This window comes from Electrophorus electricus, chromosome 10 (assembly GCF_041902795.1).
Source record: "Electrophorus electricus isolate QZ-2024a chromosome 10, ASM4190279v1, whole genome shotgun sequence".
Taxonomy (NCBI): Eukaryota; Metazoa; Chordata; class Actinopteri; order Gymnotiformes; family Gymnotidae; genus Electrophorus; species Electrophorus electricus.
This window is the reverse complement of record NC_137506.1, coordinates 26,373,389-26,400,776: the sequence shown is the minus strand read 5'-3', so window position 1 is coordinate 26,400,776 and position 27,388 is coordinate 26,373,389. Positions and strand designations below refer to the sequence as shown.

Below are 27,388 nucleotides of genomic sequence, written 5' to 3'. Positions count from 1 at the left end.
TAACCATCCTTACCCAGGGGAAGGTTCTTTGGACAGCATTTAAGTGTCATAAACAACAACAAATGAAAGAGGAAGCAGACAGAGAGACACATTTTACTGGAACGCACAGCTAGTTCTGGAGGAAATGGCAGGTTCTGGAGGACGGAGTGGTTTATGCGGGAGCAGTGTGGTTCTGGAGGAGAGTGAGGATTCTGGAGGAGACAGTCGGTTCTGGAAGAGAGCGTATTCAGTGGACCAGATTTTGTGTTTGTACAGTAACTTGAGATGAAGTACCAATAACACAATCTTTAATGCACAGATAGTATGATATTTGAGGAAGCAGTATGTTGGTCGTAGCAGACATGGGGTATGCCTGCTATTATTTCAGCTTATGCACTGAAAGAAGTAATGCATAGAATTTTCAATAAACTAAAAGGAAAATTATTACTTAAAACATCATTTCTGTATTTAGTATATCAAATCGATACAGACATGTTACTTAGGTGCTACCGGCAGTATGTCTGAAGTATGGAAAAGACCTTTATTTAATCAGCACTCTTGGTAGAAGCAGAGGCACTGCTGTAATGCTCTGTCATGTTGCTGGTTAAGACAAAGGGCCAACAGCCAGCCATTGTTTTGCTTGGGCTTTTCTTTGACTCCTCCTGCTCCCAGCATGCTCCTGCTGCCCAGGCCTGCAGCACCTCTTGCTGCTCTCGGCTGTAATGTGTGAACGCTGCGCGATGTTTTATTAAACGGCCGCGTGCTCCTGCCGCAGTTTGACCCCCGGGGTAAGGGCCTTGCCTACACGATGAGGGGAGACCCAAAAGACCAATTTACACCCAGGACAGGTATATTCACTCCGAGATGAATCATTCAAAATGTCAGCCAGTGCTTGGGCCCCTCCCGTCGCCTCCCCTGGTTTTACTCTGCACACAGGAACGGTGTGGTGATACACAGGCACGGATGCACACACTGGCTGCTGGCTGCCCCGGAGGGGGAAAACCAAATGCATTCAAGATACGCAACATGTTACTTGGGTTACATTAGGTTTCAGTTACATAAGACCATGATTCAAAAACATTTTTATCCATTAGCAAAAATAGTGAATCAATATGACCACCATACATTTGATCAGTTTACTAGTGGTGCTTCAACTTGACCAGATGCACGTATGTAGAGTCTCAGGCAGAAAGGGCTGCATTTTATGTGTCTTATCTAGAAGCATCTACAGAAAGAAACAAGGCTTTGAAATAATGGTTTTGTTATAATAATAAGGTCCATAAAGACCACGAGTCTGGCAACAGTATGGGCAAATCAATGAGAATGCAGGTCTTCATTTCTTGGTGAGATTAAAAATTATAGCTTGCCTGACAGTAATCGTTGGGGCGTCCATGCGCGAGGATATAATTTCTTGTAACGCATCACTTGTTAACGAATGCTGATGCGTTTTCTGGCGCCTTGTGGAGATCTCGCTCTTTCCCTTCCGCCTCACTTAGAAACAGATTATATGCAAATGTGCCACGGCAGAAGTCACTTTTTAAAGCTTAGTTAGGAAATGTTATGCACATTTCACACCTAGTTTTAAGATCGACAGACAAGGGTGGAAGGCACCGAGCCGGAGTCTGCGTCTCAGCTTGTCCCTTCTCTGCGATCACCTCTGATGACTTTGTTTTTTACAGATAAAGACATGCTGACGACGTGTATTACAGGCGAACGCCCAAGTACAAAGACGTTTGAAGTTTTTTGTTCCTTCATAAAGCTACATATTATTTTCAAGTCAGCTCGGCGGGGTATCGCATTCATTGTTGGTCGACACGAAGGTGGAGGTGTGATATGATGAGAAGCTACAGAGCAGTGCGTTGCTATGCCATCCATACCCAGCTCGCTACCATGTGCACGCGCATGTTACACTCATAACCCGGAGATTCCAATTTCTTTCAGGATATCTTAGCTCAGCTTCGCCGCCTGCCCCTGCTGTGATTTTGGATTCTATAGCCTTTGTATGCCTCGTTCCTTGACAGTAAAAACTGCTTTCAAGCGCTTCAAGGAGAGAGCCTCCTTCCCTCAAGAATGCCCTTTGAAACATGGTGCTCCCAGGTCGTGTTTGAAACTCCAGCCTCGCAGTACAAATGGTACACCAGTGAGCCCAGCCACGTGGAAGGCCAGGCCGAATGTTCCGCGCGCGTCTGTCTGTCTGTCTGTCTGTTTTTGTGTATCCACGTCCAGTTATAAAGACTTTGAGGCACAATAGGGTAGCTCAGAACACAAGCAGCAGATGTCTTCAGCTAAAATAGTGCTTTAAATACAGATGGCCAACAAGATTTCTGAAGCTGTAAATGTCAAATAAAGTCCATTTCAACTACCTGTTGAACTAAACTGGTTGGTATGACTTCATTTTGTCTCTGCATGTTGAAACATACATTAATGGATACTGATGTGTTGAAGCGCCTGTACTGTGTGTGTGCATGTGTGTTTGTGTGCGCGAGTGTCTGCTCAGGTCTAGGGGTTTACACTTCACACCGGCTGCTCCTGAGTGCCTGCACTGGGGCAGGCTGTACCAACAGTTCGGCTGTCACGTTCGTCACCGGGCAACTAGCTCCAGCCCACATGGATGCACCTGTCCTCACAGTGCTGGACGCTCGCACCATCCATGTCCAGTGAGTGCCATGCACACACACGCACTTACACACACGCCCATACACCCACACCAATGTGAGTGACATATGCAAATCATACAAATCGATGCTACCTTAAATTGACACTTGCTGAAAACATACTGTACATGTGACAGTTAGTTGTTGTTGTTTTTTTAAAGGTTGATTCTGTGTTTTCACATGGTCTGCTGTGTGTATTAGTAGTATATCACAGTACATTTACATGGTTGTCTTTTATCTTTATCTTTCTACAGTCTATTTTATAGTATAAAGCAGATAATCTAGTGGGCCAGTAGGTGTTATTAGGCCTTGCCTGTGCACTGTTCATACAAGGTTGTGCCTGTGTGCATATTAGGGGGACTGTTTAATGTGGTGGCACAATAGAGAGATCTGCCCTTATTGGACAGCAACTTTAATTTATTATGATTAAATACATCAGAGGGATTCATTAGGTGAGACTACAAACCTTTCATCTTCAGGAAGGTGGGGTTGGAAAGTTGGTCCTCAATTCAAAAGCACATGCCCTCTGCCCACATTACAGGTCCTGTCCTTGGGTTGGACATGCAGGAAGAAACACACACACACACACACATGAACACACGCACTCAAAGAGACAAGCAGATGCATACACTAACGAGGTAGGACACAGTGAAGGTGGCAGTATTACCTTTTATGTGACAAAGTTTCATCAAAGAGACCCAGTAATGAGACAGTGGGCGTTTGCTCGCAACTGGAGGGCGACAAAAATTCCACACTGTCCCCACCCATCCACCCATTACCCACAATTCCAAGCCCTCCATTATTAACCCCATTTCTTAATTTCAGTCATCATGAATAGAAATGCATAGGCAGTAGTCTTTGCCCTTGTGGTTGCTGATGTGTTCTGGAGTAAAGCTTCCCCTTGTATATCTCCACCCTGATCTTTCCTGTCTAACTGAGAGAGGTTAGTTTGTATCTACAGATATGTGTGACTTAACATCACAAAGGAGAAATAATAATGTTTAGAATGTTACTGTAAAAGGAAAGAAAATCTGTTGATTGTTATTAATGATGCATGAAAGTGGTTCCCTCCCACTGTACACAAGCTTAGCAAAGTGAAGGGGTCAGATGTCAGGGGTCAGGATGGTCAGCTCTCCACCTTCTTTTCCCCACCCATTTCCTCACGTTTGAGGGGTCGTCCTACAGGTGCATTAATCAACTGAGTGTTTTCTGTACAATCATAAAGTGTGCCGCGCCCCCTCTGTCACTCAAAGCGGTGGGCTCATCGTCCTCGTTGCCTTTGGCCGTCCTCGGGCTGCCGGTGCGAATGGGAAACAGAGCCTTGATTTAGTGAGTGAGGGCGGGGCAGACGGGGCGAGGCGAGGCGAGGCGAGGTGCTGGGCCGTCTGGCCCGAGCACGCGACCTTGTCTGCTCCTGCTTGGAATACAGAACATTCTCCTGCTCTCGACCCCAGCGTGGAGGAGCGAGCGAGGCACGGGGGCTGCTTCTATGGGCGTTTCCACCTTGGCCTTTAGCGGCCTGCGTGGAAGCCATTAGAGCGGCAGCGGCGGAGACGCGCCAGAGCAGGTCGGAGAGGTCGGAGAGGGCGGCGTGGCGCACGGACACCGAAACGAGAGACGGAGTCGGACGAAGCCGGGGACAGGAGGGCGGCCGACTCGGGCATACTTTGTGTTTAGCGTCAGAGTGGCACGCCACTCCTGCCAACTGTACCGTGCCCACACCCCCTCCGCCCGAACCGAAATGTCAGCCTTTTACCGGAGCGTTTGCGGTCGGAGAGCGGTGGGATGGGGGCGAGGGCGCGAGGAGAATACGCTGCCGCCGGTGACGCCTGTCGCCACGTCAAGTGCCCAGACTGAATTATGCCTCCCCTTTCCGGGCCACCGTATAGCTCTCTCGTCCTCTTTAATGTAGTAGCCTCTCAGACCAGCCCTCATCCAATTATCCTCAATTCTGCCCCATGGGAGGGTGGGGGGCTTTGACTCTTGTTCTTCCTCTTTCTCTTTATTAATGGTGGTAGGAAGCTTGTGAGGTCTGTGTGTCATTTATTAAAAAGATGTATATGCTGATTTTCATAACTTGGTTATGGCTCTGCTATATCCCGAGAGCAGTGCTTTGCAGGAAAGCTTGCCGTATTTATTGTTCTCATCTGCCAGGCGGTAGCGTGGAGCAGTTATTGCCTTATTTCCATGGGATATTCCAATTTGAATAGGAGGAGCGGTACTGATGAGAGAGGGAGAGGGAGCAAGAGAGAGTAAAGCTGTAATTTGACATTACAGATGATATCTTGTGTGCTCGCTCGCTCTCTCTCACTCACTCACGTTCTTGCTCCTGCTCGCGCGCTCTGTCTCTCTCTCTCTCTCGCTCTCTCTCTCAGGGTCTAATTGTGGATATGGTGCCTTTGGTAGGTATTGCCTTGTTAGCAGAATCGTAATAGCAAAGGGTGAAGGATCATATGTGTTCAATACTCTTTTGTTGTGTTGCGATTTGCCTGTGAGAAAGGTCTTGTGCTGTAGGATATGCACAAACCCAGCATCAGCAGATCAGCTCCCTCCCACACACCCTCTCGTTCTTCCTCCTGGGCTTCTGTTTGTAACCCTCTATATTGTATTGCATTATATCACATGCTATCACACCGCATTAACTACCTAAGCATGTTTTTGTTGATTTTTGTGAAACTGTTATTTACTTTACAAAATCTTTTCTTTTATTATCGATGTTTTGAAGCCAGTATAAATCATATGCTCAATTGATTTATCAATCATGTGATAGTACGCCATAATAGCCAGTGTCGTTTGTCACGTAAAATACAATTTAATTGATGCAGAAGCCAAATTAATCACAATAATGAATAGGGTTACCTGGGGGTGCGTTTGCTCCTGCTAGACTGAGAGACCCTTTTGAGGCATGTGCTAATTTCACAGAGCAAAACACCTTGAACAACAACTTGCGTGTCCCCTATGCATCACCTCAACTCTCCTCATGGTTGGACGACTTTGTAATGGAACAGGCAGCTTGGAAATCTCACCAGGGCACTCTCTTCAGATGTAGGTAGAGCACCCTCTCACTGGTCCTAAAGGCCGACAGTGCCAATGCAAAGCCCCTCGAGGACGATGGAGGAAGTGGAGAAAACAAACACGTCTTCCTTTGTTTCAGACTTTCATTATGACTGTACTACTACAAGGAGTCATCCAGCTTCTGCCTAGAAACACCAGCAATGTTTTGGAACCGCAGTCCTAAATATGACAATACAATGCAAATACAGAGAATACAAATACACAAAATACAATGCTAAATACTATATTAATACTACTACTACTACTGCAACAAAATATAGTACAAAATGCAACATTAATACTATACTAAACACTAATAAATACAGTACTAATGATAATGAACAAAACTTAAAATAGGCATGCAGTATTGCTTTAATAGGCATACATGACATTTTTGTTCATAGATTGTGATAGACAGGCATAACCATCTTCCATTTCCTTCCCTGCTGTATATGTTCTTGTTCCTCCCTCACTTCCTCTTTGTCGGCCTTTTTTCTCCCGGCCCTCCCGCGTGATTCTTTATTTCTGATCTCGCAGCAGATAGCGGTGTCCTCTGTTTTAAATTTAGCCCTGAGAAAGTCAAGCTGCAGCCTGAAACATTAACCCACCACACTTTCCTATTTCTGTCGCCGCTCCTTTGGCCGGGGTTATCGCAGTAGACTCCGTCTGGGCCCCGGTTGCTCTGCGGGCGGCTCCGCCCCCGCCAGCCGTCCGCCAGCCTTCTCCACGGTGACGCCGTGCGGTCGCACTGCGGACGGCCGGGCGTGACGCGTGGGCGGTTGGCGGTTAACGCGTGCCCTGCTCGTTCTACAGGTGGGCAGCGCCGCTGCAGGCCAACGGCCGGCTGCAGTCGTACTCGCTCTACCGGGCCATTCCCGGAGAAGAGCCTGTGGCCATCTACAACAGCACCGAGCTCTTTGAGGAGCACACCCTACACAGCCTGGTCCCTGGGACCACCTACCTGTTCCAGATCGCTGTGCGTTCACTTCTGCCCTCTGCCGTGCACATCTATTTTGTAAACAATATCTTCACCTAAGACAGTTTAGTTTTATGTTGGATGCAGCATTAGAAAACGTGGTGATTTTTTCATTTTTTTTAAACTTTGTAGCATTAAAACATCTTCACTATATTTTGAAATATTGACTGTATTTTATTTAAAAGGCTGTTGTACTTTGCACTGTTCGCTCATCCCTGAGTACGACTTCAGATGTTCCCTGACCTTTGCTGCCCAGGCTTGCACGGCAGGCGGCTGCGCCCTCAGCCCCCCCAGTGTGGCCCACACCGAGGAGAGCTCCCCGGAGGAGGTGCCCCCCCCCACTGTCCAGTACATCTCCCCGCACACCCTCCGTGTGTCATGGGACGCTCCACGCAAGCCCAATGGTGAGTGGTCTCAGAGGCAGGCGCCGGCGAAGGTGAACCCGCGTCCTCAACGGTCCGCTTAGCTAAGGGGCGCTTTCGCCTTTAATGATGGGCTAGTGCGGAGGCTAGGAGGCAGGAGGAGGAGCGGAGGTGCACTTCGTGCGACAGCACGAGAGCAAGCCAGGAGATGGGAGAGAGGAGGTGGGGAGAGTGCGATGGAAAGCGCAGTGTTTTAAGTGGGTGAAAAGTGCTCCCTTTTGACTGATGCGGTGAACTGCAGCCTCAGCGGTGGCTGTCACAAGCGCATCGCTGTCTCCTCGTCGTGGAAACCTTTCTGGCTTCTAGGCATGTGGACATAAGAGCAGGGCTTCAGGAGCTGAACTTTGACCTTTAAGGAAGATTGACTTTAAGATGTTGGTTTAATATAACTGTATCTTTTGCTATATTATTTTTTTAAACCATTAAAATGCCCTGTGAAATAAAGATCACTAAGCACTGAGCAATAAATATTTAAGGCATGCATACATATCAGCAAATAGGCTAAAATTCCCTTTAACTTATTATTGTTATTTTTTTATTAACATTTTATTAATATAAAAAAATTCAAATTCTGTAAAAAAAAATTAAAAAAAAATCTAATTTAATTTCATTCATTTAATTCATCTGAAATTGTATTTCAATTAATTTAAAATGAATGAGTCAAGCTGTCCAGCTGATACTCTATACAGAGATTTAAAATTAGTTTTAAAATAGTAACTGCTAATAAATACTTTTTAGCACAGTTCAGTCTAAACTACACAGTCTTTACATCTTAAGGTTAGCTTCTGGATCTCCTGCAGTAGTGATTAATACATTTCACATTTTCATTTTTTCTAGATGTGGGCTTGGTTTTTTAATTTAAGAAGCCCAAATGTCCTTTCCGAGCTAGAAAGCAAACAAAACAAAACAAAACAAAAAAACCACAAAAGTTAAAAAAAAAAACAAAACAAGTCACTCACTTGTTTTGTTGTTGTTGTTGTTGTTTTGTATTGGGAGTGTTATCAGACATTTATTTGAAGCATTTATAGGAATATAATATTTAATTTAATTTGTATAGATTTGCCACATTTTTGCCAAGACCTAGAGGAAAGTATTGATAGCTGATATTCAGTGGCGTGTTTACAAATGTTATTTTCCTAGGTGCACAGCGAAACCCTGAATTGCTGCATTCATAACAGAACACACAAAAAATGATGCACAGAAGAATACTGTTCAGGACAGTCAACCAGCCCCAGGGATATCTGACTATTAGTTTGTTTGTGCATTTAGATATAATCAAATGATATATACAATGTTTCAGAGAAGACAATGGAGTGAGCTGTTATGCAGCTGTTATTTCTCTAATATCCTTAAAACATATCAAGTGTATTCGGTGTTAATATTAGAACAAGTCTGATCACCTGTACCTGTACCACCTGTACCTAAACCTGTACATTCTTTTTTTCTATTGGGTTACTTGCTTGTTTGTATGAGGGAGTGTGCGCTGGTATGTGCATGGGTGAATCTACGTGTGCAGGCTTTAAAGTAGCTGCCCCCCCCCAAACCCCCGTCCTGCCCGCACCTCGCACTGCTGACCCCCTAAGAACCCTGCGCGGAGTCTGCCTGTGGACAGCTGGAAAGAGGGCAGCTGCATTAAATGGCTCTCTTTCCATGTTTTACAGCCCTCTCTCCCTAATGGCCGCCTTTAACACAGGGCTTTAAACAAAACGGCCTGTTTACATCAGGACGGCAAGCGGGCAGCACACATGCCTCTGAATACGGCTCTATAAATAAAGCGTATTAACCCCCTTCCTCCATTCACAATAAGAGTTGTGACGACTTTCTTATTCATCAGACTTGTGCATAGTCCTTGGGCTATTTCGTTTTTTCACAAATGTGTAGAAATTTGTATTCATTAAAGGAAATGACTGTTATTTTAGCGCATTACACTTTATAAATGCGCGTGATGTGAAGTGTGCGCTCGCACACACACACACACGTGCACACACAAAACAACAATGTCTATTGGTTGTGCATAAATTTAATAATGTCACTTTTTGGATATTTTGGCAAGCATGCATGCTTTTTTTCTGCTGTTCTACATGTTAGATTTATGTAACATTCTCTAATGCTAAAAAATTATGTTCTATGCTCCATTTATTTTTTATAATGTTTTATTTTTATGTTCTATGCTCCATTTTTTTTAAATGAGTTTTATCTTTGGACGTGCCGTGTTATGTGAATGTTAACGTTACATAGTAAGGAAAAGACCAGGAGCCATTCTTAACACATATAAAAGTGTTCTAACCTGACAGAAGCCCACCCACCCACCCCCCAAAAAATGATCCTAGATAAGCAGAACTTGATCAGAACCAGTCACAAAACAGGAAAGCGGACAGCTCACACCAGTTTGCCTTTAACCCACTCTCTCCCGGCCCGAGGGCAGGTGTGATCAGCAGCTACGGCCTGTGGATGGACGGGGTGATGGTGCAGAACTCCTCGGCTACAAGCTTCGTGGTCGGAGGCCTGTCGCCATGGAGCCCGCATAGCTTCATCGTGCAGGCGTGCACGGCGCAGGGCTGCGCCTTGGGCCCGCTGGTGAGAGCCGTCCCATTTGCATTATGTTAATGCCCCCCCCCCCCCCCCCGCCCTGAGCCCAACCCCCATGGCCCAGCTCCTCCAGACGTGTCAGATGGCAGGGCGACATCATAAAGGTGATCGATTCGCTCTGTTCAATAAAGCACCTTCTGTTCACGCTTGACATTTGGTATAAATGCCACTCTGGGCTGGTTACTGCTTTGATGGGCCAGATTTGGGCATTTTTCCAATATGTGTGCAATATTTAGGCAAATGGCCGGCTCTGCCGACACAGCAAAAACAGCCCGGTGCAGGCCAAAGGGAGCGAGGGGGCGTGGCCGTGGCGTCGTCACTAGTGCGAGTGTTCTGATTTTGCTAATAAAACTTTATAATAAAAACTTTATAATAAAACTCAACTTCTCCTTTACACCCGCCATTTGCGCTGTTGCATTAGAAATGCTGCAGACGTGCCCGCTCCTTTTCCAACCTGTTGGCGCTTGCTTTTTCGTGCTCTCAGACAGAGGTGTGGACTTCGGAAACTCCCCCGCTTGGCAGCATCCCTCTGGCTGTCGTCATTGAGACCCCGCGCTCCGTCCGGGTTAAGTGGGACCCCCCAGCCAAGCCCAACGGCAACCTCACTTACACTGTCCTCATCACCGGGGCCTTCTGCACGCCAGCAGGTAAACCACAGCCAACTGCTCCCACAGATCTCCCTCTGCCTCTGAGTGAGCGAGACCCCCCGCCCTGCCTCGCCTCGCCTCTGATCCCTTATATTGACTCCAGCTATTTTCCCCCGTGATTGTTTACACAGAGTATGCAAAAAGGGCAGTGAACCCCGGCGCTGAGCTCACCGCGGCCCAGTGGCCAGAAACGAATTGTTGTCGGCTCCCATTTTGCCGGCTGCAGCTGGCAGACGCAGTGGCGGCGTGAGAGGACAGCAGGGGTTGGTCCCCTGCGCCCCTGCGCCTCTGCCCCCACTCCTCAGTCTCGGCGGGATGAGAGTGGACAGGTTTGTTCAAAAGAACGTGATGGTGCGTTCACAAGGAATCAACCTCATCCCTTCCCTCTGCCAGCTCTGACAGACCTCTCTTATAGCTGCCTGGAAATAAATGCCCATGGGTGGTGTATGTGAATGAGGATGCAAGCAGAAGACACACACACACACACATACACACTAAGGAGGTGTTCTCTGCACATACTCAGCAACCTTATTTATTGTGTATATTATTTATTATTAGTACAGTAAAGCACTTTTAAATTTATAAACCTATCAGATATTGACCATGTTGGCTTATTGTAATTTGGTTTATCAACCATATCATACAACATCTGGTTTAAGTTTATACTATGGGCCATGAGATGGAGTGGCGTGTCATCAAGCCCACAGCCATCTGTGGCAGAGAAACATTTGAGTGACAGTTCCTGACCCTGCCTTACAACCACTGTTATTCTGTAGCACCCGTTCCAATTTCTGAGTCACCAGCTACGCCAAACCCGTTTCATTGGCCACATATGTTGAGGAGCGGTATAGCCCAACAGTACTGTCACAGTTGACCGTGACCTCAAGCAAGGAAGAACCAATCAGCACAGTTCATAACGCTGGTGGGTCAATTAGGTTCACACGTGAGCGAGGTCGTGCAATGCTGTGCACCAGTCGCTGCAGGAGTGTGGGATCGGGGCCCGGCAGAGGTTGCGGGTGGGGCCGGCTGCCGATGGTGTGAGGGCCCCTCCCCCAGGACCTTCTCCTGCTCCTCGCGCAGCTGGGCTCAGATGAAAGGACTGACCCACACCTTCACTAGCTCAGCACTTTCCTTGGCCACCCAGACCAATAGAATGGATTGTCTCTCTCCATTAATCAAGAGTTCAGATGATCAGTTGTACACGTTTAATCCCACAGTGTCGCCTGGGTGGGCATGTGTGGGTGCAAGTACATTTGTGTGCGTGTGTGCGTGTGTGTGTGTGTGTGTGTGTGTGTATGTGTGCGCGCGCACACGCATGCCTGATGATCTATTCAGGAATAAACTGGAATTATTTTTTTCTTACTGACTATTTGTTTATCATCAGCAAATAACAACCCATTATGTGCTTGTTTGTGGAAAATACGGAAATTGCGGTTGCCACGTTGACGCCATGTTACTATGTCAGCGTCTAATTAAGCTGAGTTTGCTTAATCTGTACTATTTAGACCAGATCGCTTACAAGGCAATCCGTCAGCTCCTTTGATGGACATCGTTTGTATTATAGTTATTTTGATGCATACATAAACAAGAATGTAAACCACATAGACTCTTTTCCTAAAACTTTACCTCTTCAGCCCTTTTTTAACTGTTTATTGGTTACCTACTGAAAGTATTTAATGTAGATGGCCGTGAGTGTGCTGTGTGAATATGCAGGGCTGCTGTTGAGCTTCTGTAATGCATATGGAGCCTGTGCTTTCTCAGCATACCACTCACTCTACATCTTTAGTATTACTGTAAAGCCTTCTTGAGATGCATTATTTAAATAAAAGCTAATACTAATATTATTATTATTAATGTTGTTATTATTATTGTTGTTGTTATTATTAAGGTATATTGTTGCTACTTAAATTTCAATGTGCTTGTAAACAATTCATTGGGTAAGTTGTACTTGTACACAGCACAAGTGTTTGAGTCTCCAGCATGTGTTAATTTTGGACTGTGTGTGCACATATTATGCAGGTGTGTTTGTGTGTACGTGCTAACGTGTGCTGCCTCTGAATCCCTGTGGTTTTTTGGTTGCTTTTTAATCCCATGTGTTTGCAATGCCCCTGCCTGGTGTGGGCTCTGCACCCACAGCCCTGTTCCCAAACTCCTCTGCGTAGCTGCGTGTTCGTTAACACACTTGTCTTCCAGGTTGGCTTCTCCCCGCCACACCCGTCGCTGAGGGCACTTAAAAGCAGCGTTCCCTACGAGTAGGACGAGCAGTTTGCCAACTCGAGATTTTAATCTGGCAAGGCGAGTTGACGGAAATGACCTCTCTGAAAGCCTGCACCCCCTCGTCTCGTGGTGCGAGGGCTTTGAAGTGTTCTTGTGAGCGGAGGAGCCGAGATTACGGCGCACAGCGGGATTGATTTGAGAACTCGCGGAAGAGGAAGCGAATGCGAGGGCTCACCGCTTCTCCTGCCCGCTGGGGCAAGCTTGCCTTTTGTTGTCTCCTGTTGTTGTTGCTGTTTCTGGCATGCACACATGCATAGCTGCGGCTGCTGTTGGCGTGCGCGTAGCTGCTGATGCTGCCGTGCTTGCAAACTCTGCTTCACCGTCGTTGTGTCGAGGGGGGGGTGGTACAGTGTTGGTGAGGAGCTCTGGTCTTTGTGTTGTCGTCGTCTCCCAAGAGCGCAGATGCCCCCACCCCTAGGGGCACGGACCAACCCTCTCACGGGCACAGACCTCCCTTGTCAAGGAATGGACCAAACAGCTCAGGGGCACAGGGCCGCTGGGCTTTTCCTCAGTATACCCCAGCAATGGTGGGAGGACCTGGATTTGCTGCTTTTACAGGGTCAGGTTTTTCAACCAGCACACGTGAGCACACACACACACACACACACAACAGCACACACTGGGCTGTTAGGGAATAGGCAGAAGTTTACTCATTCCTCCCTGGTGGATTGCTGGAGAATTTATTGGCTGGTGGCCGGCAGTCACAGATTAAGGGAAATGTCGATCAGTAATGACCCCTTCTACATGTTAGTATTGCCGTAAAGCCAGCCTTTTATGTCAGAGATATCGGAGTGGGAGCTATTACACATGACAGGGGTGAGCAGGGGACTGTGGACCAAGGCTAGCATTATTAAATATTGACCAGTGCCGTGATTTATGTAGAGCTGGAGGGGGGAAAGTGACTTTTTAACCGTGATATATTCTTTAGTCGCTAAACCCTTCCATTTATCTTTTACTAGAAATAAAGCACGTGTTGACTGCATGTTTTTTACTCTGACAAAAAAAAAAAAAACTTGTCTCTGAAAGAAGAGATGGATGCTTTCTTGTTAGCAATTTTTTATGTAAGCTTTCAGAACCAAAATGGGACTTTTGGAAGCGACTGTGAGATTTGAATAAAAATAATCGGAGATCGTTCACATGATCAAACGCGATTCAGAGAAGTCATTAATATTTTCAAATTCACTAAAGTTTTCCAGTTTGATTAAATGGGGATTTTCCCTGTTGTTCACCCGTTCCACAGCTCTGAAAGTAGTAGTACTACCAAATGGCAACGATGAGTTTCATCACACCACTGTGGGAGTGATGGTATGTGGATGTGCTTTTAGTCAGTGCAGCACTTCATGTCTATTGATTTCTTTATAGTACCACATTTCAGAGCTGCCAGATGGGTAAAGGCTAGAGGTTATGGACTCAAAACACATGTACACACACACACACACACACACACACACACACACACACACTCCTCCAGCTCTCTCCAGCAGCACATCTGGTCCAGAAGGCGTGAACTCAGGGAAGATTAATTCTCTTTTAATTTGTAAGCAGGGCCGTAGATCCTGCAGTCGATTGCATTCCAGTAAGTGGTAGTGGCTGGGGACTGGGAGGCCTGACCCTTGACCTCCTGGTTAATGTGCCCAAATGCATGTGTCTGAGTGAAGACATTACTGGTGGGGGGTTTGTATGTGTGTGTAGTGACTTGGGCCTTTATTTAAGGTAATTTGTTTAACTAGGGGAGCGATGGGTAGAAGTATGGGATTGAGAGTATAGGAATACGTGTGTGTGTGTGTGTGTGTGCGTGTGTGTGTGCGTGTGCGTGTGCGTGTGCGTGTGTGTGTGTTGAAGCAGTGAAGCACCCCCCCCAAAAAAAAAAAACATTTCTTATATCTTTCTTCTTTCAGCCAACCATCAGGATGAATTTTTACATTTTAATTTCTTCTCCCCTTATGTATTACAAAGGTCTTTATAAAGCATTTGCCTGGTTGACAGTCTTTGGACTCCCAAACAGATATCTTTAGCTGCTATTATTTACAAAATTATGTTTTTGTTCTGGTGGGTTTCAGCCGGTAAGCCACCTTGCTGTGTTTCTGAATCAATGTCTGGCCCAGTGAAGCAATCGATCGCCATTTCTGGATTACAGCACAGACACCCAAAGCCTAAGGTTCTACGGGTCAGCAGGGCACTTTGCCATCTCTCTCTCGCTCTCTGTCTCTCTCTCTCTCTCTCTCTGTTTCTCTGTTTCTCTGTCTCTCTGTCTCTCTCTTTCTCTGATTGTATTTCTGAGTCCTGATCTGTTGTGCTCACCCTGGTCAGTGTAAAAATGCACTGCATGACTGGGTAAATAAAGAGCCTTTCTCTGACTCTGTCCTGTCTATGCCGAAGTCTGTCTTTTGTTCATGTACCTCTGCAGGTCAGAACCAGAGTGTCACAGGGATGAACAGCACAGAGATGAGCGGCCTGGAGATGACTAGCACGGAGACAAGGACGCAGTTCCATGCGGGCACAGCCGGCCGCTGGCTGTCTGTGGGAGGGCTGCTGCCGTACTCCAACTACAGCGTGCAGGTGCAGGCCTGCAACAGCCAGGGCTGCGTGGAGAGTACCCCGGCCAGCGTGTCACTCCCGCCTGCAGGTCAGTCAAGCGTGCCTGCCCCAAGCCCAGCTGCCCCACCGCGGCTGCCAGTTAGTGGCTCTGGACCCTATCGCAGGGCCCCACTGGCCAGCACTGGCCCCACAGATGGGAGGCCAGCAATGGTCCACGCTGAAGGCTGGACCGAAGCGGTGATGCAGCCACGATGAGGTTCTCTTACAGCACAATCCACTGGCATCACAACACCAACGCTTGCGAAACAAATAAACAAAGCAGAAGAAAAAGAATAAAGTGGAAAAGATTCCTGGCCACTGTGATTTAGTTAACGAGGTTCTGGAAAGGGCTTCTCATTTGAATGAGCCTGAAGTCACGCACCAGTGACAGAACAAACACGCACTCTTTACTGCACAAATGCCGTAGAAAGCAAGTATTGGTGAAGTGAACCAATGACAAAAATATATTAACATGTTTACAAGGCTTAAACTAAACAATAAATCTTTCCTAATGGACTCAGGTCTGACCAATGTTAACTTTCAACACAGAAGCTTATTAACACGTTCTTGTTCCTCTAAAGGGCAAAGCTGTGTGTAATGTGGCCACCCTGGGCAGAGGGCACCGATGCCAGCCCAGCGCGCGATAAAAAGGGCAGACGCTTCCGCGTCTCCTGCCCCCTCTGACAGACAGAGCCCCAACCCTACCCGACCTGCCCCCAAAACCCTCGTGACGGCACACGAGATGAGAACGGACACTGGAAGTTTATTACCGCGCTTGAGAGCGATGCTTTCCCCCTGTTAAATTGTTGTTGATGATGATTACGACTCTTAAAGCTGCAGAATTGTATTTTTTTTATGACCTTCTCGCGGAAAATGAAAGGTAACAAGTCGCCGGTTAAATAGGACCCGGTCTGCACTTCCTTTTAGTTAATGGAGTGGGAATTTATTAAGCTGATTTACACGCGAGGCAGATGTAGGGAAGCACACGCTGGGCCGCGTGCGCTTGCGTCGGGGGGAGATTAACCACGGGGTGATAAAGCAGAGAAGAGCAAGAAGTTCTTCCCCACCGAAACCGGGTCTAGTGCACGCAGGTCTGAGGATGTGGTAGGAGCCAGATTGAGCGCCGTTTTACGCCATAATCCACGTTCAATATTTGGGCCTTTCTTAACATGCGGCTCCATAAGCCTGGAGAGTGGGTCTGATTAGTTGCTGTCTTGATTCTCTCCCTCACACACACACACACACACACACACTCTACACACTCTGCACACACACTACACACATTCTCTCGGTTTTGTGTGGGATCAATAAGGAAGCAGTAGGTGAATCTCGTGTGGAGTCTCCGCCCACCCATAGCAGAACTCTTTATTATAGCAGTTTGAGCAGCCATGTGTTTTTTCTTGCAGCCCAGATGTCTGGGAGGTATCCAGCATGTTGGTGTGTATCAAGACCGACTCCCCCCCCTCCACACAGCAAACATCACCACTGATCAAAGTGAAATTGAGGGTGGTGCATTAACAGGGCAGCGACCTGTTAACCACCTCCACAATCACTCCTAATCCTGGTGAAACCAGGAGGAGGACCATGATGGGCCCTTAGATGAGAGGGGGCCTTTCCCCATGCTGCAATACCATCATCATCCAGTAGGGTTCCTCAAAAACATCAGTTTTTCTAGAAGAGACAAAGGTTGGGTCTGTAATAAACCCAGTGCTTGGCCCCTCGTCTCCCACCCTAGTGGAGAGAACACAAGTGCTTCTAAGCAGAGAAGATCTGCTGAAACCTTCAGCAGAATGGAAGGCTTCCAAATAGCCAGCACATCCCAGAAATTGTGATGTGTGTTATTGGCGGCCATCGAAACCTAGGCTGGGGCTCTTTCCCCCAGTGAGACACAGGCAAGGACCAAAGTTGAAGTTCTGCAAGAAAAATGTTCAAGTTCAAAACAAAGGCATGAGGAAGTATAAATTTTAAATACCACACGTTTCCCTCCAGTCCTCTCTGCCAGATCTTGAGGCTTCTCCGAGCTGCACTGAAGCCTTGTCTCAAACTGTCCTTGTTATATCAAAGAACAGAAGGGGAGAAAGCTAAGAGATCCAGAGGAAACATAAAAGTGCATAGTTTAAAATGATTAGTGACACTTTTGATATACCTGAGGAAGGAGGGAGGCGAACCAAAGGGAAACTGCATGCCGACTGTTTGATGAAATAAGTCTGTAAGGAATTAACTCTTTTGTCAACTGGTTTTCTTTGTTCAATGGAAGCTCTCTCACTCTCTGTTGCTCTCGTTCTCTGTCTCACTCCATCGGCTTCTTTCACTTCTCTTTCTTTTTTCCTCCATTATTCTGTCTTTTTCCATGTCTTAGCCTCTCCCAGTCTGTAAGAACCTTATGCCACTCCATTCGGTCTAGCCTGCCATTTTTCCTCAGGTGTTTACTGCTCCACGTTTGTGTGTGTGTGTGTGTTTGGGATGTGGCGGGTGTGATGTGCTCAGAGCTAGTGAGGTTTTGCCCGTAGTGAGGTGGCCGGCCTCATCGGCGTCCAGGCTCGTCCATATGCTCCTAATCATCATTGCCTTTATGGCCGCTTGGACCGGTTCCGCCACGCTCATTCCCAACCAGGCCATGGCAGCAAAGGCAGATGGGGTTGGCGGGTGGGGGTAGAAGTGGGGATGGGTCTGGAGGTGGGGGTTACTGTGAAATGGCTTCCAGTGCAGCGAAGCCCCACCCGCCCCCCTATCTGACTGCCCAGTGTCCACCCCGATGCCGGTCCAGCCCAGTTGCTTGGGCATTACAGAAACTGAAGTTTGGCAGTGAAGCCCATTTTAAGGTCACAGCTATGGCATCGATGAGGCCCCCTGGTGGCCATGTGGGGCGCTGGACACATTAGCTGGACACATTAGCATCCCACCCCCCGGGTCTGGGCGGCGGGAGCGCTGGGACTTCTCTTCTGCGTGACTTTTGCTCATGTTCCTGTTCTCCTCATCCCAGGCCACGGCGCACGCGTTTCACTATTCCGCACAGGTCAGCCTGAATTCAGCATGCACAAAATGACAAAGCAGTCACCAGTTATTAAGTGTTCGTGGCGGTACAAGAGGGCCACTGATTGAGAACGAGCCTCTAGCGAGGAGGACCCTGCTGCTCACGCCGGAGTGGGGTGTTATTGAAACATGCAGCAGACCACGTCGCCCCTCGAAGCTGCGATTCGGCTCCGCAGCTTTAGGCGAGTGCTGCCAAACGTGCGGGAATCAGCCGCCATTCCCTCCAACTGCTCAAGATGCCTTAATGTCTCGCGGCCGTTCCTGTTAGTATCTGAGACTGCTTGGGAAAGTGCCCTTTGAAAACAGGACGCTAGCCTCTTGCATTATGCATCATTATTGAGGACTGTGAACTGTTTGGAGATGTAAAAGGAAGCACCATGAAAATCAATTATTATTCTGTTTTTAGTACCAGCTGCTCAGACACCTTTAGATAAATAGTATGATTGAAATATTGGAAAACTCTGGAACAGTCATATATTTTGTGGTAACGTTTTAATATATGAAAACCGAATGGTGAAATCTTGCTTCATTCCACGGTGTTCACATTCCACACCAGTTCAAATCAAATTATATGACCGAATGTTTTTAAAGAGTGGTTCTTTCATTATATGTGTATGAAGTCAAAGTGGTGGTGTCTGAGCAGTTCCGATGCTCCTTATGCTTGGTGGCCATTGTTCCGTCATGGCTGGCAGCCAGAGACGCCAGGACAGATCTCTGGCACAGAGGAGGTGGTGTGCTGGGCAGTTGGTTGTTGTTGTTGTTGTTGTTGTTCTGCTCCACTCTCCCACACCTCATCTTGCCCGAGACTTTGGTGCTGTTCATGCGCTTGCTTCTTTCAGCGGACCATACGCTCCCCTTTCTGCTCCCGGTGTTTACTTGCGTGTTGACTCCTGCAGCCAACTCTCCAAGCCCCGTGCTACCAGACTCTTCTCTCTCACGTGGTCATCCGCATACCTGTGTCTCCGCTCGACACAGTGTGCTTCAGATGTTCAGCGGGGTGTTGTAATGTATTCTGTGGGCCCACGCGGCTCTGGTCTGCCTGGTTGTTTGCTATTTCGTAGCTCACCAGTGCATTCCTGCTCCTGAACAATGGACTCTGTGATGAATTTTGACAAGGCTGACGTTTTGTTCCTGATTGATTAATTCCGATTTTTTGCCTCTGCCAGTGAGTTGTGTTAGTGGCACGGACCCTTTTGGAGGTCCTCGTGTTGAGACAACAGCAGGAGGAAATGTGCAGTCAGATCTGAGCAGGTGGGGTGGAGGCATCACACGCAAGTAGAGCTGGCCACACCATCGCACACGTGTAATTCACGTTCTTTCGCTCTCTGTCAGTGCTCTCCATAAACAGATAAATCCTTTTGTTTCTGTTTGTTTCTCTGACTCACTTTCTCCCCAGGAATTAAAAGCTACCTCTTGAATTTTACACACCTCACAATTTAAAATTGGTCTTAAAAAAACAGAACGTGTGATTTTAAAGCCATGATCTGTTAGCAGAGCCTTACCGCAGACTCTTTTAGGTTGGGGCATGAGAGTGTCGTACAGTGGATTTCTGCTTTAAGTCTCCCAGCGTCTTACAGCAGCGTGACTACACTGGAAAATATGTTTCTGTGCACTTGGTCTGTCTCTGTTCCACCTCACCCCTTAAACTATCACTCTCTCCCTTAAAATCATGCAATACACACTGCGTCTCACTCCACCCTCTTCTCTCTCTCTCTCTCTCTCTTACACTCTTTTATATATATATATATATCTCAGGTCCAGATGGCCTCTCGGCCCCGAGGCTGGCGGCGATCACCTCCTCCTCGCTGCAGGTGGCTTGGTTCCCTCCCGCACGGCCCAACGCTCCCGGACCCCTACGCTACCAACTCCAGATGAGGAAGCCGGCCACGCAGCATATCTGGCAGTGAGTGTCCCAACGGCACAGCCACTACACACCCATATATGTGGCTCTGTGTCCCCTATGCACACGCACACACGTACACCATTTCCACATGTAGGTCACCATAAGAAGGCTTTCTCTAGGTCTGCAGTTGTAGCTAAAAATGTCTTAAGCAAGATGTAGTGTACTCTTTTGTGTATTTTTAAATATTTAATATTTAATTTTTTAAATATAATAAAAAAAACAAAAACAAGATTCTAATTCTAAAGTTATTATCTGCTTAATGATTGAAGTCAGTAACATTATTGCTATGAAGATTCAGTTCCGAGATTCCATGTCTGAGCTTCAGGGTTGATTACATGGTTGCCTGCATTCTCCCATGTGGTTATATGGCCAGAGTCTACTATAGCTTCTAAGGTCAACTGTAATAACAGCATCACAATCAGTAATTGTATTGTAAATACAAATCTAAATTCATCTGATCTTGCTGACGCCTTTCAGACTTCTCCACCTGAACAGTCTGTAGCCTGCGCTAATGCAGAGTGTACCACTGAAAATGCATTCCCTTTCCATTTAAATTGTTGTTATTATTATTATTATTATTATTATTACAATTAATACAAAATCTTTTTGTGAAAGATCACCTGTATCTTATGATGGTACATACACTCTCATGGGCTGTAGCGTCATGCTCTAAAACAAATGCTCCAGCTTTTTTATTCAACTGAAAATCACAATCAGATTCAGAATCATCCGGTATATTTTAGCTTTGTATATGTACCCTAATATTAAGCCCAGTCTTTTCTGATGCCTAAAACTGTAAAGTGTAGAACAAAAATAAATAAAAAATAAAGGAATGTGAGTCTAAAGAGTCCAGTGAGAAGGCCAAAAAAACCACGATCATTCCTAAAGTAAAACCCCAGATTCCAATGATCATGATAAATAATCAGTTAAATAATCTAATAAATAATCTTTGCTGGACAAAGCAAGTCCAGTGTTGTTTTACTGGCCTGTGTGAATGTGTAAAGTAGTAGCAACAGTTAAAAGACTCTTAAAACAGGTTTACGTTCCCAGGTAAGAGTGAGGCCTGGTGCCCAGTTGAAGAGAACTAAAAAACGAACTTCTTCCTCTGATATGTATGCATTACATGCTTCCTGACAACAAATTGCTATTTAATCAGAGGCAGGGGAATTCTCATTCTGTTGTAATAAATAAATGACTAGGCCCATGTATTATATATCAGCCTCATTTCCTGCCATTCCGCTCAAATGTATTTCATTGTTCAGGTGATTTATTTATTATAGTCATATGGTATATTTGATAGTGGCGCTTGGTGAAAATTGGCGCCGCTCAAAAACTAGCATGAAGGTGTCGTAATGACCAAGAGTTCTTAGACATTTAATAAGGTGTACATTGAGTTGTTTTTGCAAGAAACAAAGAAAATATCAGTGTGTATTTGATTTCATGAGTTAGACATATTCTGAGCTTAGAAACTGAGGAAATGCATGCAAATTCAGTACAATGGGCTCATAGTTAATTTAATCAGAGAAGTTTGAATTAATCATTTTCAAACTAGGAGCTAGTCTTTTCTCTTTCAGATTGGAAGTCAACAGGTTTATTTCTCACTAATGCATATAAAAAGCATTCTGTGTGTGTGTGTGTGTGTGTGTGTGTGTGTGTGTGTGTGTGTGTGTGTGTGTGTGTGTGTGTGTGTGCATGTCTTCTGTAGGCTTCTGGATAATGAGACTAGCGTGTTCAGCCACCTAGTGGAAGGTTTAGAACCATACACAGAGTATCAGTTCAGGTTGCTGGTATCTCACAGCGATGGAGAAGCAAACAGTTCCTGGGTCTCTTTCTCGACCGCTCAAGACCGTGAGTTTCGCTTCTCTCACACACACATGCACAGACACATGCAGGCATCTCTATATTGAAATATACACATGGGCATCCACATATTCATAAAATTACACACACACACACCCGCACACACACACACACACACACACACATTCACACAAGAGTATCAACATATATATTCTACAACAGTGATGCAAGTGCAAAAATAGAGGACCAGTGAGTGTGTGTGTGTGTGTGTGTGTGTGTGTGTGTGTGTGTGTGTGAGTGTGTTCTGTTTCAGCCCAGAGAGTCAGAGCTAGAGGTGTATATCTGCTAGATGACCTAGCTGGTGTCATTGTGGACTGATTACCGTAATAGAATCATATTAGGGTTCATAACAGACACTCTTTGCTAAGTTATAAATTAATTATACTTCAGTCTATTATCGCATACATTCTAATTAAGGAGCCAGTATTTGCATACACTCAAAGTGCGTTGTATTATGGACCATCACCTCTTCATTACCATGTAGAGAGTTAACGCACTACAAGCCTCTCTCTCCCCCTCTTTATCTCTCTCTCTCTAACTCTCATTCTCCCCCCTCACTACCCCTTTGCTTTCTCTTTGGAGTAAATGCCCTGCAGCATTCTACAACTTCTGCTAAAGTTCTCTTCATCTGCCTCTGAAAGAATAAGGACGCATGAGTGGAGTGGAGACTAGCTCACAGTCAAATTGGCTTTCTACCCATCTTCATTGTCTTCAGTGACTGTTTTGAAGTGGTGGCAAGTGACATATGACTTCAGTTTCTCATCCTTTGTATGTGATCTGCATTCTTTCAGTTTGCTTCTTCACTTTTCTACGCAAACTCCTCCTTTTAGTTCTTAGGCTTTTTTTTGCCTAGTGTTTATAGAGCCACTGCATTAAATTTCACTGATTAGCTATTTGATTATCAAAGTTCAGTTTCAGTTGATTGTGCTGTTCATTAACAAAAACTGTTCACAATTTCTTATTAAAAAGAAAATATTTCCCCTTTTTCTCAGACTTGAGCCCCATCCGTTAACACGAGACATGGACCTAACCCCAACCGGTCTCACGCCTAGTCAGAGCTCGCACACACACTCTTCCTTCATCCTTCATCCAAGACACACTTTATCTCCCATTGCTGTGATCACCACCGCACACTTGGGGATCAGATGCACAACACACAAAAACAGGGCAACGCGCGTTGGTGTAAAAGCCGAAAGGTCCGTATTCCTGACCTGAAACGAGGCGTGTCAGATGCCGGCCCCCAGAGCGCCTCAGCTGCGTCCTGCTCAGTCAGATTACGGAGAAAGCGCCAGTTTTAATGTTTCCCAGCACCGCCTATAAACAGCCTCCCATATACCATCAACCCAGCCATCAATGTGAAATAGTACTCAGTTAAACGGCGTTGAATGAGCGGTAGGCAAGAATCGGAGATATTTCTCAAAACAATGTGGCTGTGTGCGAGAGACCAAGGAAAGGAAAGGACAAGCAAGGTGACATACCAGACGAGGAACGCATGTCACATTTTCGTTCTTCTTCTCACCTTTTTGATGGGGGCCCACCCCACCCCCCTCATCAGCCGTCACTTTCTCATCTCTAATTTAGAAACACCCCCAGAGATAGTTCTGCTCTCCTCTCTGCACCGCAATACTCAACCTGCTCAGGTAAGGGGCATTGGGTGTGTTGGCCTACATATTCAGAGCCTAGTGTTAATCGCAAATAAGTGCAGAGTTTGACAGCTTTCTCGTTCATTTCTGAAATGTTGCTTCTCCTACTGCTTTGGGCCAGAAATGTTCCCTGTTCTGGGACATGTTATATTTCTCAGACATGAACAAGCGACCGTGGTTCACATGTACTGTGCAGTTTTGAGAATGCTTGGTATTTCCAGCAAGTGGCTCGCTTGGCCAGGACTTTCCTAGTGAAGATGGATGAGCACTTTAAGTATTCAGAAGGCTCTCTTTCCTCTGATTTTATCATTCCATTAAAATTTTATAACCATCTTTTTAATGTAATTCTGTCCGTGAATTTTTGCTCCTTAGACTTGACAGCCGGTCCTGTGAACATAAACTTTATCATGTAGGCTTTCCCTTTCATTCTTACCTGTGACACACACACACACACACACACAGACACACACACATATATACACACACACAGACTTTCATGTCCTTATAACCATGTATTTGTATACTGAGTGCCCCAGGACTGTCATTTGGCAGGTACCGAGGTTCTCTGTCCCCTGGGTTTGGGTATTGTAATCGATTCCGAATGCGGTGGCTGTGTACTATCCCGCCAGTTTTCTTCTAAAAAAGCCTCTTTAAAAATGCAGTCATTTGGAGAGATGCTTGAAAACTGCCAAGAGATTTGCCTTTTGCATCACTGAAGTTGCCGGATCTTGGGAAGACAGAGTCATTGGAATGCACCACAGAGCTGCATTGCTCGACATTTCCAGCCGGCGCGCCACAGTGCGTCCTGCCACCCATCGGCCGCGCTAACCTTCAAAGTGATCGTGTAGTCCCGAAGACCTCCGTAGGGCTAAAAATACCCCCTCCCACTCACCCTTCACTCCCCCCCTTGCCTTGTCAATTGATTGTATTATTATTATGCTAACCAAATCCTTATAAACGTGATTTAAGGCTCGGCAGCCCTCGCTCCTGTGTTTCCCGCCACCGTGGCGATTTACGGCGTTCCTGGGAAAGGCCCCTCTAAGTATTCCAAATGTCCCAGGATTGCAGCTGCTGCGGACGCCCCGACGGAGGCCGCCCGACACCGCCTCACCACTGCCTGGCCGCGTTCTCGCCGAGCGCGTCCCGAGAGCAGTAAAGCGTCAATAAAATCGCAAGCACCTGCATCTTAAATGAAATTTCAATTGAAAAACTTAACAGCCCTTCAAATTGCGGAATTTAACACAGACCAGTAAAGCTTAAATAACACTTTGCCTCTCCAGACCCGGGGAGTCTGAGGGGGCGGTGGGCCGAGGCTCAGCTCGGCACAGAAGTAAGCAAGGGGGGGGGCGCGGGGGGGGGGAGAGGGCTTGCCTTCAAGGTGACTTGATTGTCTCATGTGGTAAAATTATTAACAATTAAGGAATTTCTCCAGAGAGCCACATTGGATTTGCCGGCGCAGGTACATATGCAGGCCCTTTTTTTTCCGTTCCTTCTTTCCACAGTGGTGCGGGCGGCGGAGCGGGAGCATTTTCTGTATTCATGGAAGCTCTCGAACCTTTGTGGTAATTGAATCAGTTAGAGTGCTGAGTGGAGCAAGCATAAAAACCTGTTAACCCAAAGGTCAGATCTGTGCATTGTTTATTTATCAAGACGTGAAGGGAGCAGAACCAGCAGGAGAGTCCCCTCCCCATCACAGACTTCGTTTTAAAAAAAAATAAAATAAAAATTCCCCCAGCAATACCCGCATTAGATGGATGACCGAATTGGACCTGGAGTTATTGGTGGCGGGACGCAGCACCGAGCATTCATGGTTCTGGAAAACCAGCCAGGACTCCGATGCAGCACAATTTCATTTCTGTTGCATTTTTACTTGTCGTATTTCAACACAGGAATGGCCCAGTGTGACCATGTCAGGGCATGGTATGTTTCTGCTAAATGTTCCTAACAGAGCGTTCCACCCCTGCGTTTATGAAATTACCCAGGTAACTGAAAGCCAGACTCTGTTGAGAACCCTCCAGAATCCCCCTTCACCTTTATTGACTGCGCGCTGTTACATTCTTTTTGGTGGGATAAATCACTTGTATTCCTTTTGTCCCTGGTTGCGTCTTGTTCCTTAGCAGCGTCTCTTATTTTGTTTATTGCTGGGCCGCTGCTGCCGCGATCACCCCGGGTCACAGGGCCAACTCCGCCCACCCCACGTAGAAAGTGGGCCATCTGCAGGGTGCCACCAGTGGCCCAGAGCGCTGGTGAGAGCGCGCGTGAGACGCACGCGTGAGACGGAGCGCGCCGAGCACGTAAGCAGAGTCAGTCTCCTTGAAAGGCCCCGCCCTCGCCGCTTGGCCATTAGCTCCTCTGCCATGGGACGTAAATGGAGGGAGGAAACATTACCTGCAAACGAGCCTCCATGGCGGCAAAATATTAATCAGACCCTCCGAGCAGGAGAGCTGGTCTGAAACATCCCCCTCAGTTTGGCATAGTCCACTTTACACCTTTTTCTCTACTGTTACCGCTCCCCCTATAAGGATGAAAGTGTCGCCTCACGTTTGTCTATTTAATGAAGCACAACTGAAATCTACTGTCAGATTGAATTTGACAATACTGTTATAATGCATTTATAGCCAATATTTGTAAACTTATTGAATTAACAAATGTAAATTCACTATTCATGTTCGGTAAGAGCACAGCTTAGGCTTACTTGCTATGTAGTTGTCCTCTAACTATTTAACTGGACAGATACCACAGTATGTTTTTTGTGTAAAGGGGAGGAATGTGAGATTTGAAATGATTTGCTTTATTTGATTTGTTCTTGACTTGGGCATTTTATCATAACCTACCAAAATGATAGGGTTATAAGAATAATGTGTGTGTGTTTGTGTGTGTGTGTTTGTTTGTGTTTGTGTGTGTGTTTGTGTTTGTCTGTATGATTATGAAAATGACCTGAGCTGTCTGAGTCTGGAGATCCATGAAGGATTTCTTGCCATCCGTATGGCTAGCCTGGTTGTTGTTATAACCACTCAAAGGCAATGGCTACTCAGAGGACTTAAGTGATTTTCTCCAATTCACTGCAATCTCTTCACAGCGTAGTCTCACACATAGTTGATATCTGCTGTCATACAACTTCTCCTGAATAAAATCCTAAATATCATTTCACATTTGCTGGCAGTGCGTGGATGCTGGGCCCGTCCTCTGGGATAAACGAGCTGATCTGCACGTTGCCTACATTTTAATCCAAAGAATAAGTCGGCCCCAATGACTGTTTGTCCTTGTGATGTCAAACTCGCGCTGCGCGGACAGAGAGATGTTGTGTCTGAAAAGTCTCTGTGGATTATGTAGAGCTGCCATTAGACATAGAGCTCATCCAATATATTGGTAATGATCTATGTTCGGTTTTGATATCGATATGTATGTGTGTACATATACAGAGACAAAGAGGTGTTAAAAAATGAAATGTAGTAAACAAGGTTTCCAGAGAATGAGAATGTTTTGGACAGAGGTCCTTCATAAGCGTTGAAGTGCAGTTATTCCCTGGGATCTAACATTGACCTTTCCCCTGCCTGGGTTAGAGTGACCTGGGCTATCCTCTATCTGTGAGAGTTAGGGTGTCCTGGGCTATCCTCTATCTGTGAGAGTTAGGGTGTCCTGGGCTATCCTCTATCTGTGAGAGTTAGGGTGTCCTGGGCTATCCTCTATCTGTGAGAGTTAGGGTGTCCTGGGCTATCCTCTATCTGTGAGAGTTAGAGTGTCCTGGGCTATCCTCTATCTGTGAGAGTTAGG

At 46.3% G+C, this 27,388-nt stretch overlaps 1 protein-coding gene across 14 annotated transcripts in view; it reads left to right on the top strand.

Moving 5' to 3' along the window:
* Positions 1–27,388, top strand: part of ush2a (Usher syndrome 2A (autosomal recessive, mild)) — a 180,444-nt gene that overhangs the window by 78,974 nt on the left and 74,082 nt on the right. For all 14 annotated transcript variants that reach the window (XM_081721818.1, XM_081721817.1, XM_081721819.1 and 11 more), the window contains 8 exons: positions 2,477–2,636; positions 6,501–6,663; positions 6,920–7,067; positions 9,511–9,662; positions 10,159–10,321; positions 15,006–15,224; positions 19,964–20,111; positions 21,817–21,959. In XM_081721818.1, coding sequence (XP_081577944.1) covers positions 2,477–2,636; positions 6,501–6,663; positions 6,920–7,067; positions 9,511–9,662; positions 10,159–10,321; positions 15,006–15,224; positions 19,964–20,111; positions 21,817–21,959 — 1,296 coding nt within the window. The remainder of the gene's footprint in view (positions 1–2,476; positions 2,637–6,500; positions 6,664–6,919; positions 7,068–9,510; positions 9,663–10,158; positions 10,322–15,005; positions 15,225–19,963; positions 20,112–21,816; positions 21,960–27,388) is intronic.